Source organism: Schistocerca serialis, chromosome 4 (genome assembly GCF_023864345.2).
Source record: "Schistocerca serialis cubense isolate TAMUIC-IGC-003099 chromosome 4, iqSchSeri2.2, whole genome shotgun sequence".
Lineage (NCBI taxonomy): Eukaryota > Metazoa > Arthropoda > Insecta > Orthoptera > Acrididae > Schistocerca > Schistocerca serialis.
In genome coordinates this window covers 881,623,842-881,639,684 of record NC_064641.1, presented here as the reverse complement: position 1 = coordinate 881,639,684, position 15,843 = coordinate 881,623,842, and the positions used below count along the sequence as shown (strand labels likewise).

The window sequence follows — 15,843 nt, the reverse complement described above, 5'->3', positions numbered from 1 at the left end:
TTTAGCTCAATTCATGAACTCTTCCAGAAAGACGGAGCACTCAAATAAGGCCTATTGAATATTTTATGTGTGTTTTAATGTGGGGTTTCGGTTTTGTTTCGTGGGAAACGCTGAGTTGGTCATCGTCTGCTGGAGCAGACGATGTTGCTTCTCCTTAGAAGGAGAGCACAGGATGACCAACTTAGGTTTCCAATAGCTGAACAGAGAGGTTTACCCATATTTTTGTCGAAGGCTGTGTCGAAGGCTTTTTTTGTGTGTGAGGTTGGTGACGAAGGGCTACCCCTCCTCATGGGGAGCTAGGTAATCTCGAAAGAGGAAGCGACACTCTTCGGTGGACGTTTGGTGAGTACGGATCGTAGCTCTTAAGGGGAGTTTCAGGTGATAGGAGGCAGGTTGAGTTAGTACTTCGTTATGTTTAACTGTTGAAATACTTAAGAACTTCAGCTTAACTGAAGCGTGTGAAGCGAGTTATTTTTCCGAATGTGCCATAATTATATTGCTTTCAATAGGCGATTTTTGGGTGTTTGAGTTAAAAGTGTGGAAGCTACTTTGTTCATTTTGAGCAACGATGAAGTAGAATTTCAAACGGTAAATGTGATTAGGAAAAGCTGGTTAGGATCACTTCAGCCGAACGTGAGTGTAATACTGTGCCGAAGCGAGTATGATTTTTAATGATTTTTAATCTTATATTTTGTGGAAGTTGCTTTTGTCTTTGTGTGTCGATTTTGTGTCACGTGTTTGCTAATCAGTGACCCTTCTGGTCCACCATGGCACCGCAATAGGGTTTATTTTAAGAGTTTGCTTGTTTACTGAGCTACAATTCCTGCAAGAATATCTGTTTTTTCGTGCGCTTTCTACAAAGCAGCACAACATTTTGATTTGGAATGCACCAAGTGCTCTAGTTCGGCCGTTTGCAAACAGCAGACGCAGTTAGTATGTTGAATAATTATCGCACAACATCGTGCATTGGTTAAACCTCTGTCCAGAACAGTGCATGCGTAGAATCGTAATGCGAATATCATTGAGATATTTTTATCGTATGAATGCAAAGGAAATGATAGTATCATTGTCTTCCACCCCCGTTTTCTGTGTTTCTTCTTGCTGTAGTAGTTAAATTGTGCTCTGTTACATTCTCCCGTAACTCTTACTTAAATATTTCTAGTCAGGCACCAGTTATGTGTAGTTAGAATGTGCAACCAAATACTTAGATACAATAAATAATCTACGTCAAAGATAAATTCTGTGGGGTTGATCTTACCCATTTACTCCGATTTCCAATCCTGAATTAATCAAGTTGGTTCATGCACGACATGGAGTGCTATTTATCTGGCTACTTAAATAAATTTGCATACTTGTAATTAAATGATTAAAGTAATTGAACTAATAATTTTTCAACTCCATTTTCTTTCTCTAAACGGTTAGGAAGGGCTTGGGCTGGTGGCGACCCTGAATTTCTGAATCTTTATCATTATTTGTGTGAGAGAAACAGCTAGAAATGCCAGATAACGTATATGGCTCGATGAGAAACGTCGTAATGATAGTAATACGTTACACATTACTTTTCTTTAAAGATTTACAGAGAAGCGTCAACCACTAACACCATACTCCAGAGTGCTTCAAATTCTATGAAATATAAAAACCCTATCTTCCGTTTGCTTTGCTACCGCCTCCAGCAAGTTCCCCTGATCCCCCGGCCTGTCGACCATGAGCGTCATGTTATGCGTAGCATTACACTTGCTAATGGTTAAGTAAAAAATTTTGTTCACAATATTAATACAGAATTATTGAGGTAGAAAACTTCTTCCACTAACCACTCCTCATTTTCTTCCTCTTTATCACTAGTTAGACAGGTGAATTACAACAACAACCACCACCGCATTCCTTAATAAAGACTACTTCCAGAAACAATTGGTAAACATTTTAAAAAATCTCGCATTTTTTATCCCGCAGAATGCGGGTGCGAAATATAGACACGGGGAATTGTCACCCAGCAATCCATATAAGACCCCAGATGTTTACTGAATTTCCTGTAATGACTGTTCTCAGAAGTACATTGGGCAAACTGATACAAGTTTCGACATTTGCTTTAAAGAGCATATCAATGTAGGCAGTTCGAAGTCCACACCAACACCTCACTTACGTGATGTTCAACATTCTATTTTAGAACTCCACAATAACTTGGAGATGCTGCATAATGATATCAAGGATGGTGTTTTAAATGTGCTTGAGAAAATACATATAACAGACTCCATAAGACAGTGCCCTGATAATACGCTTAACAATCGTGGGTCAATTTTGAATATTTGAATTCTGAAAGCAACGGATCTCAGTATCTAACAAATTGATTGGCTTATTACCTCTTTTATATTCATATCCATGTTTACTCGCACTACTGGTCCACTTGTAGGTCATATAATCGATTTAATGTATACACTGTTTTAATGGCACAGAAATAAATAGTAATATTTAAAGAAAATTCACGTTAGTAACATTATTATATTTGTATCACGCAAGTTCTGTTCTTATGTAACACGACTGGCTGAGCCTCATAGCTCGCAGTTCCTCAGTGGAACACTAACAGCGCGCTTCTCTAATCTTCCGTGTTGCTCGCCTTAGTGATATTTACTTGACCGTCTCAGTAATCCGCACGGTAGCCGCTACATACGATTCGGCAATACACTGTGGTCATCTCGTAGCTTGTGTGTCAGCCGCTACGGTTACTGTTATGTTGGTGACAAACACACATAAACGTGTCGGCTTACGTAAGTCTGACCTTCAGCACAGTCTTTTTCTTCTGCACCGTTGGTGTCCCCTAAAATATGTTAAAAACAAATTTTTCAGTCTATTTCTACACATTAATTTTATTAGTTTTCATCATTAACTTCATTTTTATTCTTTAATCACTCCAGGGCCCATTTTTTTCTGCATAACAATTACGAGGGGCATCGTCCGTGGCTTGACACAAGCCCACAGCAACATATTTTAAACTTTAATCGGTAAAGTGATGACATTTCGTGATTTTAATACAGGTTAGTCCAGTTTTTGATTGTTGTTCCACGTTACATGGTGATTGTTCCCATACATTTTTCATTTTAGTGACTGCGATGCACAGCTTTTTCTTTTCTTTTCTTTTCTTTTTAGTCAAGGATCAGTTTCTGATTCCTAATTCGATTCCTCAGCTTTTATAGGCTGAGACATTCGTCATTGATGATGGTTTTACCAACTGAAAAAGGCTGAGAACTATGTCTAACAACGCCCACTGTTACTCTGCGGCATTCTGTAACAGCCCCCCCCACCACCCATATTTAATTTTGTTCGTGTTTGTCTGTAAAATATTTCGTCCCTCTCATCTCTGCTAACTTATTCACTTTTTCATAATTTTCGATTTTTGTTCTCAATGTAGTCTGAGCGTGCAAGACAAATCTTGTCGTAACTAGTACATATACATGATCATATACAACATGTACAGGGTAAGTCAGGAGGAAAGGTACATGTTTTGAGACGCGATAGTATTGGTAATTCTGAACAAAAACTTCATATTGACATATGGCCTGGTGGAATTGGTTTCCGAGATAGGTCACGTTTAATATAACTTTTGTACGTTTTTCCTTAGTAACTCGAAAACCACACACCCCAGCTAAAGCGTGTCTCAGTACACAATTAACTAAATTGAATTTTCTACAAAAAAAGGTCCTATTTACTTTTGTCTAGGACTAACAGTTTGCGCGGAGAAATCGCGAGAATATTGTAAATCTCGCGTGACGTGTGTGCGCTGTAGATTATGTGTTGTGGCGTAACAAGCTAGTTACGCCACACTGAGAAGGGAGCCGAAAGGCACGCGTACACACACGCCGACTGGCGTCAAGTCTGGAACAGGATACGTTATGACTGCTATAAAGAAAATACGTAGCTTTGGAATATACTTAACTTTTAATCTTTGTTGGTTTACAAAGTTCTTCTTGAGACATTTATACGATAACTCTCAAACTAGGTAAGGCTAATGGTGCCTTGCTAGGTCGTAGCCATGGACATAGCAGAAGGCTATTCTCTGTCTCTCGGCAAATGAAAGGAAAGGCTTCGTCCGTATAGTCGCTAGCAATGTCGTCCGTACAATTGGGGCGAGTGCTCTTCCGTATCTCGCGACCTGCCTTGTGGTGGCGCTCGGTCTGCGATCACACAGTGGCGACACGCGGGTCCGACATGTACTAAATGGACCGCGGCCGATTTAAGCTACCACCTAGCAAGTGTGGTGTCTGGCGGTGACACCACATTATGTACATTTTGTACTAGTTTGAGCTAGATTTCCGACTTGATAGACCACAAGCGTCCTGTATCAAAATGTTCATTTCAACTTCCTCTATATTACTCAGGTACGTTGTAAACAATGACAGTAAATAATACAGAAAATAAATAGAAATATACATTAAAAGTGTTCTATCTCGGAAACCATTCGGAGTAGGACATATGTCCACATCAAATTTTTTGTTCAGAATCAGTAATGCTATCACTCGTCAAAATACGTACCTTTCCTCCTGACTCACCGTGCATATAAATATATTTATATATCTGTACATATTTATACACTGAAGAGCCGAAGAAACTGGTACACCTGACGAATATTGTGTAGGGCCCCCGCTTGCTCGCAGAAGTGCCGCAACACGACGTGACATAGACTTGACTAATGTGTGAAGTAGTGCTGGAGGGATTTGACACCGTGAATCCTGCAGGCCTGTCCATAAATACCTAAGAGTACGAGGGGGGTGGAGACTTATTCTGAACAGCACATTGCAAAGAATCTGAGATATGCTCAATAATGTTCATGTCTGGGGAATTTGGTGACCAGCGGAAGTGTTTAAACTGAGAAGAGTGTTCCTGGAGCCATTCTGTAGCAATTCTGGACGTGTGGGGCGTCGCATTGTCCAGCTGGTATTGCCCAAGTCCGTTCGAATACGCAGTGGACATGGACGGATGCAGGTGATCAGACAGGATGCTTATTTATGTGTCACCTGTCAGAGTCGTATCTAGACGCATCGGGGGTCCCATATAACTTTAACTACACACGCCCCACACCATTACAGAGCCTCCCTCAGCTTGAACAGTCCCCTGCTGACATGCACGGCCCATGGATTCATCCAGTCTACACAATTTGAAACGAGACTCGTCCGAAAAGGGCAACATGTTCTCAGTCATCAACAGTCCATTGCCGGTGCTGACGGGTCCGCGCGAGGCATAAAGCTTTGTGTCGTGCAGTCATCCTAGGTACACGAGTGGGCTTTCGGCTCCGCAAGCCCATATCGATGATGTTTCGTTGAATGGTTCGCACGCTGACACCTGTGGATGACCCAGCAGTGAAATCTGCACCACTTTGAGGAAGGGTTGCGCTTCCGTCACGCTGAACGATTGTCTTCAGTCGTCGTTTGTTCCGTTCTTGCAGGATCTTTTTCCGGCCCCGGCGATGTCGGAGATTTCATGTTTTACCTTATTCGTGATATTCACGATACAATCGTGAAATTGTCGACAGGAAAATCCCCACTTCATCGCTACCTCGGAGATGCTGTGTCCCATCGCTCGTGCGCCGTCTATAACACCACGTTCAAAATCACTTAAATCGTGATAACCTTGCATTGTAGCAGCAGTAACCGATCTAACAACTGCGCCAGGCACTTGCTGTCTCATATTTGCTTATCAATTCGTTCTGACCCCACGTAAGAGGATTGCACTTATTCCATTTTATTCTTGGTTAGGAACACCAAGCCTGCCTATAAATTACGTTAACTTGCGTGTGATAGAGGTCATACGTCAGTAGCAAAGCCAATGAAATAAGAATATGTAAAGAGAATAAGATACTGGCTTTGCATTTCCATTTTGTTCGTGGGTTCATTTTTATCGTAAGAGTCGCCTAAACAATTGATGTACTCTAAGAGTCTTTCGTTCGTAGTCAAGGCCAAAGCTGCTATATCTAACTTGGATCCAAAATACTGTAAATACTGACATTGTAACAAAATAAACTATTTGCTAAGCAATTTATTATTAAATGAAATGCTTTAAACTGATTTGTGGCTTCTTCTGTGGAAAAGACATGAATATTTTGTAATACTTGAAGTCCGGGCATAATAGTAGCTGATTGGTGCACACCAGCGATGTTGTGTTTCCTGGCGGCGCGGCTGCTATAAATTGCTATAAATTGTTTAAAGGATCAATACACTGATTTCAGAGATCGGATGGTTACTTTCAATAATAACGACGCTAACATTTCATACATATATTAACAACATACACACCTTTTCAAAGTAAATGACTCCTTCTCCAACAACAGATAGAAGGCTTAGAGGCTATTACGACCGCTACTTTTATAGAACAAGAAAAGACATTATTGTAGATAAATGCATTTATCAGAGATGGAAGCTCTATTGTTCAGACTGTCTCTGATGAAAAGTAATTATTGTACACTTCTGACATTTTACTCATGGGTTACAAAAATCACAGTCTTTAATGTCCAGATTTGGAGACGTTACACCTCTATCATATGACATAGCACTGTAAGTAATCATCTTTTGTTAAGATATTACAAATTTTATTTATTGTATACAAATAGACTCGTTCTTCGTGGGGCGTGTGTGATCCGCACCTAGATTCCTAATGACATGCATAATATTTTCTACCTTGCTTAAGTCTGCTCACTCAGTACCTGAAGTATTAATTTATAAACATTTCTGTACAGATATACACCAGAAGAGGCAACTTAAATGTTGCGAAACGGGTTGTATGAGACTCTAATCGCCTTCAATAGGAACGGCTACTGCGGACTGTTTGAATTTTCATTGAGTTTTACGTTTTAATAGTTTCACACATAAATATAAACACCTGGTACAATGTATGTCTTGGTCAGTCTGTCACTATATATGGAAGGCGATGTCCCAACTGACTGACTGACTCACTCACCGACTCATCATCACCCAGCCAAAACTACTAAGGATAGAAATTTGAAATTGGCAGGGGATTTTGATCTTACACCGTAGGCATTGTTTAATAAGGAATTTTTCGAAATTTCAACCACAAGGGTATAAAGTAGGGGATGGAAGGTTTTTTTGAAAATACGTCACTATTAAGGCAATTTTGAAGCTAGCACTACGAAAACTGGTATTCGGTTTCTCGGTCAGAAATAAAGAATTACGTGGTTGAGCATATTTGGCTATTTTACCGGTACGGTGGTGAAATAACAGGTCAATATTTTTTGGAATTAGTTCTTTATTAGAGAACTTCTAAGATATTTTTAAAGCTGCATCTACGAGAAATGCTATTTGAGCTCTCGGTTACAAATAAAAAATATATGTCTCAATATTTTTAGGAATTCAACTTATGAGGGGATGATATAAGGGATGAAACTTTTTTTGAAAATATTTCATTATGACAGCAATGCTAAATCTATGAAAATCTTAACTTCGCTTCTCGGTATGAGATAAGGAAATACTGTTTCACTGGTTTTGGAGATTCAACACCCTGGGCATCAAACTTTTTATACAAATATTTCATTATGCAAGCATTTTTGAAGCTAAATCTATGCATATTTGTATTCCGATTCTCTGTTAGAAATAAAATATACTCATTTCACTTTTTTGGAAATAATCCTAAGGGGTTTAAATGGGGGGGGGGTGTGATATGTTTTAGGAAAACATTCCATTCTGCGAGGATTTTAACGCTAAACCTTTGAAATTGGTATTTGGCTTTTCTGTTGGAGATGAGGTATGTTTAACGTTTTTGGTAAATTGAACACCTATGGGGCTGAAACAGGACCAGACTTATTCACTGACTCACCTTCGTCCAGCCAAAATCGCTAAAGATAGAAAGTTGGAATTTGGTGAGGGTGTGGAGCTTACGCTGTAGGCATCGTTCAAGAAAGGATTGTTCGAAATTGCACTTCTAAGGGGGTAAAATGGAGGATGAAAGCTACACTCCTGGAAATGGAAAAAAGAATACATTGACACCGGTGTGTCAGACCCACCATACTTCCTCCGGACACTGCGAGAGGACTGTACAAGCAATGATCACACGCACGGCGCAGCGGACACACCAGGAACCGCGGTGTTGGCCGTCGAATGGCGCTAGCTGCGCAGCATTTGTGCACCGCCGCCGTCAGTGTCAGCCAGTTTGCCGTGGCATACGGAGCTCCATCGCAGTATTTAACACTGGTAGCATGCCGCGACAGCGTGGACGTGAACCGTATGTGCAGTTGACGGACTTTGAGCGAGGGCGTATAGTGGGCATGCGGGAGGCCGGGTGGACGATTCCACGATTTATCAAGGTTGAAACCACTATCTCTATTAATTAAATTCGTCGTCAAGCGAATTTCAATTGCCTCCTTCACTATCGAGTCCCAAAAAGATGATGTAGTTGCCAAAATTTCTACGTTGTCATACAACAAACTGTGACCAGTGTCAATACAGTGCTCTGCCACTGCCGACTTGTTAGGTTGTGAAAGTCTTGTGTACCTCCGGTGTTCTGTACATCTTTCTTGGGCGCTACGAGTTGTTTGTCCGATGTACGCAAGGCCACATTCACATGGAATATTGTAAACTCCAGATTTTTGGAGCATCAAATCATCTTTGATGGAGCTCACGAGTGCTGCTGTCTTGGGTGGAGGACGAAAAACCACTTTTACTTTGTGTCTGCTGAGAATCCGTCCTATTTTTGATAAGAGGCTACCCACATATGGCAGGAAGGCCATCGATTTAAAGGTTTCTTCGTCTTCTTCTGCTTTCTTTGTGGCCACATTCTGTTTCATCTTCAGTGCCTTGTGTGTTTGCTGTGGGGAGTACCTATTGTCTTCAAACGCTCTTTGTAAGTGGGAAAGTTATTCTTGCAGACTGCTTTCGTCAGAAATAATAAGCGCTCTGTGGGTCAGAGTTCGGAGAACACTCACCGTCTGGGCAGGATGGTGGCAGCTATCTGCTCGTAAATACACTCCTGGAAATGGAAAAAAGAACACATTGACACCGGTGTGTCAGACCCACCATACTTGCTCCGGACACTGCGAGAGGGCTGTACAAGCAATGATCACACGCACGGCACAGCGGACACACCAGGAACCGCGGTGTTGGCCGTCGAATGGCGCTAGCTGCGCAGCATTTGTGCACCACCGCCGTCAGTGTCAGCCAGTTTGCCGTGGCATACGGAGCTCCATCGCAGTCTTTCACACTGGTAGCATGCCGCGACAGCGTGGACGTGAACCGTATGTGCAGTTGACGGACTTTGAGCGAGGGCGTATAGTGGGCATGCGGGAGGCCGGGTGGACGTACTGCCGAATTGCTCAACACGTGGGGCGTGAGGTCTCCACAGTACATCGATGTTGTCGCCAGTGGTCGGCGGAAGGTGCACGTGCCGGTCGACCTGGGACCGGACCGCAGCGACGCACGGATGCACGCCAAGACCGTAGGATCCTACGCAGTGCCTTAGGGGACCGCACCGCCACTTCCCAGCAAATTAGGGACACTGTTGCTCCTGGGGTATTGGCGAGGACCATTCGCAACCGTCTCCATGAAGCTGGGCTACTGTCCCGCACACCGTTAGGCCGTCTTCCGCTCACGCCCCAACATCGTGCAGCCCGCCTCCAGTGGTGTCGCGACAGGCGTGAATGGAGGGACGAATGGAGACGTGTCGTCTTCAGCGATGAGAGTCGCTTCTGCCTTGGTGCCAATGATGGTCGTATGCGTGTTTGGCGCCGTGCAGGTGAGCGCCACAATCAGGACTGCATACGACCGAGGCACACAGGGCCAACACCCGGCATCATGGTGTGGGGAGCGATCTCCTACACTGGCCGTACACCACTGGTGATCGTCGAGGGGACACTGAATAGTGCACGGTACATCCAAACCGTCATCGAACCCATCGTTCTACCATTCCTAGACCGGTAAGGGAACGTGCTGTTCCAACAGGACAATGCACGTCCGCATGTATCCCGTGCCACCCAACGTGCTCTAGAAGGTGTAAGTCAACTACCCTGGCCAGCAAGATCTCCGGATCTGTCCCCCATTGAGCATGTTTGAGACTGGATGAAGCGTCGTCTCACGCGGTCTGCACGTCCAGCACGAACGCTGGTCCAACTGAGGCGCCAGGTGGAAATGGCATGGCAAGCCGTTCCACAGGACTACATCCAGCATCTCTACGATCGTCTCCATGGGAGAATAGCAGCCTGCATTGCTGCGAAAGGTGGATATACACTGTACTAGTGCCGACATTGTGCATGCTCTGTTGCCTGTATCTATGTGCCTGTGGTTCTGTCAGTGTGATCATTTGATGTATCTGACCCCAGGAATGTGTCAATAAAGTTTCCCCTTCCTGGGACAATGAATTCACGGTGTTCTTATTTCAATTTCCAGGAGTGTATTTGAAAATATTCCACTATTAAGGTTATCTTGAAGCTAGGGCTACGAAAATTGGTGTTTCGTTTCTCAGTCGCAATTTTTTTTAAAAAGTTTCAGCGTTTCAGGACAGTATTAAAAAAAGGTTTAAATCTAAACCTATGGAAATTAGTATTTCACCCGGCAGGACAGCCGAGAGCGCTACCGCGCTGCTTCCTGGACTCGGGTAGGCGCGCCGGCCCCAGATCGAATCCGCCCGGCGGATTAACGACGACGGCTGGTGTGCCGGACAGCTTGGATGTGCTTTTTGGGCGGTTTTCCACATCCTACTAGGTGAATACCAGGCTGGTCCGCTCGTCCCGCCTCAGTTACACGACTCGCAGACATTTGTAACACATTCACACTATTTCACGATTTACACTGGACGCAGACAGCTGAGGTACACTAATTCCTTCCTGGGGGGTATGGGATGGCGGCAGGAAGGGCATCCGGCCACCCCTAAAAATTAACCATGCCAATTCCGTACTTCATCCTGCCGACCCTGCGCACAATGCGGGATAAAGGCGGTAGCAAAAGAAAGCAAAAAAGGAAATTAGTATTTCATTTCTAACTTATTCAGATACATGTGTTAGGGTATGAAAGTTTCTATGGAAATATCACCACAACAGAGAAAAGAAACACGATTATATAACGCTGGATCGCTTTTTGGTCGAAGGTACATTCAGAAAAGATCATGCCTTAATCAGCGTGAAAAGTTTGGAAGCTCTTGCAATTTGTGGCCAACATAAAATTTGATTAACTAAAGACAAAAAACAAAAAATCTGAGCAGACCGCAAGGACTGTGGGAGTGAGGCAGCGGACGCCAAGCTAGCTATTTACAGTATCCTTAGCTGCAGCTGCCCTAGTTTTTCTACGTTACCTGCTGAAGAAGGACAGCGCGGCAGAGAGGTCGCCCGCGAAGGCGACGCGCCCGTCGGCGAGCAGGATGACCTCGTGGAAGAGGTCGAGCACCTCGCTGGACGGCTGGTGGATGGTGCACAGCACGGTGCGGCCCTGGTCGGCCAGCTGGCGCAGCATGTGCACCAGCTTCTGCGCCGAGAACGAGTCCAGGCCGGTGGTCGGCTCGTCGCAGAACAGCAGCAGCGGGTCGGTCATCAGCTGCGCGGCGACACAACACACCGCCTCAGCCACTGTGCGTTACGTCATCACGTCAACAATGTAACGTCTCGTATTTTCCGGCGCTAATATTGACTGAAGTGCTCCTTTATATCTGACCTACTCTGTCTCCCTCCACTGGCTTTCCTGTGGCACTGTTGATAGTGTCTCACTAGAAATAGGGGCTGCTCTCGAGATGGAGGTTTCCGTACGCGGTCCGCCTATACGGACGTTACTTTGTGCTCTTCCCTCTTCCCTTGTTACGAGGGTCACTCCAAAAGAAATGTACACTATTTTTTTAAAAATGTAGTTTTCATTCTGCATGTGTGAAAGTTTTACAGTGTGTAGATACCTCCTTCCAGCTTGTTTTCAAAGTTAGTTCACCCTGTTCCCGTGAGTGGCGCCGTCACAGCATGTCTTCAAGATGGCTGCTACACTTGACGTTCGTCGGAAGCAACGCGCTGTCATAGAATTCCTATGCTGTGAAAACGAAACAGTGGGAAACATCCACAAGAGGTTGAAAAAGGTGTATGGAGATGCTGCTGTCGATCGCAGTACAGTTAGTCGGTGGGCAAGCAGGTTACGTGATGAAAGAGGGCACGGCAATATTGAGGATTGTCTTCGCAGCGGCAGGCCTCGTACTGCACGCACTCCAGACAATGTGGAGAGAGTTAACGAATTGGTGACTGCTGACAGACTCATCACAGTGAACGAATTGTCACGCTACGTTGGGATAGGGGAAGGAAGTGTTCGCAGAATACTGAAAGTGTTGGCGTTAAAAAAGGTTTGTGCCAGGTGGGTTCCCAGGAGGATGGCAGTGGCTCACAAAGAAACAAGAAAAACGGTATGCAGCGAACTTGTGGAACACTACGAGAATGGTGGAGATGAATTTCTTGGAAAAATTGTGACAGGTGATGAAGCATGGTTCCATCATTTTTCACCAGAGACGAACAGGCAATCAATGGAGTGGCATCATGCAAATTCACCCAAGAAAAAAAAAACCATTCAAAACTACACCTTCTGCTGGAAAAGTTATGGCTACGGTGTGTTTCGATTCCGAAGGATTCTTGATTGTGGACATCATGCCAAATGGTACCACCTTAAATTCTGATGCATATGAGACGACACTGAAGAACCTTCAAGCTCGACTGCGTCGTGTTCGACCATGTCGGCAAAATCAGGATGTTTCGCTGTTGCGCGACAATACACGGCCACATGTCAGTCAAGAAACCGTGGAAGCGATCGCAAAACTCGGATGGACAAAACTGAAAGACCTGCCTTACAGTCCTGACCTGGCACCATGTGACTATTATCTCTTTGGTAAACTGAAAAACTCTCTTCGTGGAACAAGGTTTGAAGATGATGACTCCCTTGAGCACGCTGCCAAACAGTGGCTCAAACAGGTTGGTCCAGAATGTTACCGTGCGGGTATACAGGCGCTTGTTCCAAGATGGCGTAAGGCAGTTGAGAGGGATCGAATTTATGTGGATAAATGAAAATATTGATCCTAAGGGATGTATCTACACACTGTAAAACTTTCAAACATGTAGAATAAAAGGTGGATTTAAGAAAAAATAGTGTGCATTTCTTTTGGAGTGACCCTCGTACTTATGCATGGGATTCCAAACCTTGCCCAACCGGTAACCAGAGTCTCTGAAGATGAGGTTTGCACCCAGCTCGATTTTGCCTTGCGCAACAAAATTAAAGAATCAATTTTTCACAGGCCTGGAATTGTCTCCCATTGTGATGCATAAGTTTGAAAATAGACTCAAAGGAGCCTACGGTCTTCTTCTGTAATGGTAGAAAAGTGTGGCGCCCCCTGAATTCACCCCAGGAATCGACGACGCTTCGTATAGCAAGGTGTCGACACGTGCCAAAAAAAGGACACACCTGAGAAGTACACGTGAGGCATGAGGTGAGCAAATGTGTCACACTGGCACCACAAGCTGTGGGAGCCCGCACACTCGTAGCTCATAGGGTGCCTAAAGGATGCTGCTTTCTTCGATAGCAATGCAACAATTCGAGCAAATCACATTAATAGTTTTTATAACAAAAATTGGAAGTGTAAATCTTCAGGTTTTGGCAGCGCAAAGACTGTTCCATTAAGTTTCGGGTGTGCAGCCGCAAGAATTCTCCTTCTTCTTCTAATATTTCTGCTGTATAACGTTCAGCCTTCTTCAGAGTAAGCCGCAAGACTGCCGCTCCAGTGCTCGCTACGTCCCTTTATACCCGTGTAGCGCGCAACTGCGCATGCGGCCACAGATCCAAAAGCGCCGGAGACGTTGGTCGGCGGCAGAGGCGTGCAAAGTGAGAGAGTTAAACTATGACTCCGCAGTCGATCTGTGTTGGCATGTCGATGTATCATTGTGTTGTGCACTGTGACGACGTCTTTGTGAGTTTATTACACCAAGTGCCGGATTCCATGATTTATCAATGTTGAAACCACTATCTCTATTAATGAAATTGGTCGTCAAGCGAATTTCAGTTGCCTCCTTTACTATCGAGTGATGATGTAGTTGCCAAAATTTCAACGTTGTCATACAAGAAACTGTGACCAGTGTCAATACAGTGCTCTGCCACTGCCGACTAGTTAGGTTGTAAAAGTCGTGTGTACCTCTGGTGTTCTGTACCTCGTTCTTGGTCAGTACGAGTTGTTTGTCCGATGTAAGCAAGGCCACATTCACATGGAATATTGTAAACTCCAGATTTTTGGAGCATCAAATCATCTTTGATGGAGCCCACGAGTGCTGCTGTCTCGGGTGGAGGACGAAAAATCACTTTTACATTGTGTCTGCTGAGAATCCGTCCTATTTTTGATGAGAGGCTACCCACATATGGCAGGAAGGCCATCGATGTAAAGGTGTCTTCGTCTTCTTCTGTCGTCTTTGTGGCCTCTTTCTGTTCCATCTTCAGTGCCTTCTGTGTTTGCTGTGGGGAGTACCCATTGTCTTCAAACACTCTTTGTAAGACATCTGAACTCCCTCTACGATCAAATAAAGTTCACAATGGAAATTGAAAAGGAGTGATGCCTTCCATTGTTGGGTGTTCTGCTTCGGCGCAGAGAGGTTGACACTTTGGGACATGAAGTGTGTCGGAAGCCAACGCTCACGGTTTTGTATTTACGAGCAGATAGCTGCCACCATCCTGCCCAGACGGTGAGTGTTCTCCGAACTCTGACCCACAGAGCGCTTATTATTTCTGACGAAAGCAGTCTGCAACATGAACTTTCCCACTTACAAAGAGTGTTTGAAGACAATGGGTACTCCCCACAGCAAACACAGAAGGCACTGAAGATGAAACAGAAAGAGGCCACAAAGAAAGCAGAAGAAGACGAAGAAACCTATAAATCGATGGCCTTCCTGCCATATGTGGGTAGCCTCTCGTCAAAAATAGGACGGATTCTCAGCAGACACAAAGTAAAAGTGATTTTTCGTCCTCCACCCAAGACAGCAACACTCGTGGGCTCCATCAAAGATGATTTGCTGCTCCAGAAATCTGGAGTTTACAATATTCCATGTGAATGTGGCCTTGCGTACATCGGACAAACAATTCGTACTGACCAAGAACGAGGTACAGAACACCAGAGGTACACACGACTTTTACAACCTAACAAGTCGGCAGTGGCAGAGCACTGTATTGACACTGGTGTCAGTTTCTTGTATGACAACGTTGAAATTTTGACAACTACATCATCTTTTTGGGACTCGATAGTGAAGGAGGCAATTGAAATTCGCTTGACGACCAATTTCATTAATAGAGATAGTGGTTTCAACCTTGATAAATCGTGGAATCCGGCACTTGCTGTAATAAATTCACAAAGACGTCGTCACAGTGCACCTCACAATGATATATCGACATGCCAACACAAATCTTCTGAGGGGTTATAGATGTAACTCCCGCATTGTGCACGTCTGCCGCCGACCAACATCTCTGGCGCATTTGCATCTGTGGCCGCATGCGCAGTCGCGCGATACACGAGTATAAAGGGACGAAGCGAGCACTGAAGCGGCAGTCTTGCGGCTCACTCTGAAGTAGGCTGAACGTTATTCAGCCGAAATATTAGAACAAGAAGGACAATTCTTGCGGCTGCACACCCAAAACTTAATCGAAGATTGACAATATTTAACTTTGAATTTACAATGGTGTCGCAAGCGATGAGTGACGTGCAAACAATCAAAATCTTTTGCTGTCCATGTAAGCAACTGATATAGATCACACGTCACTGCTATCGTAATGCTCTCCGCTGGGCCGGGTCTAGTACTGTGCTAATACTGTGCTGATCTCCTAATCTCCATGTAGAACTGAGTTAATACTATGCGGTCGAGGCCGG

General features: G+C 44.3%; 1 protein-coding gene across 1 annotated transcript in view; it reads right to left on the bottom strand.

Annotated features, from left to right (window-relative positions):
* LOC126475021 (protein scarlet-like) overlaps positions 1-15,843 on the bottom strand; it is a 210,716-nt gene that overhangs the window by 109,681 nt on the left and 85,192 nt on the right. Inside the window, exon 6 of the mRNA XM_050102561.1 lies at positions 11,278-11,516. Coding sequence (XP_049958518.1) covers positions 11,278-11,516 — 239 coding nt within the window. The remainder of the gene's footprint in view (positions 1-11,277; positions 11,517-15,843) is intronic.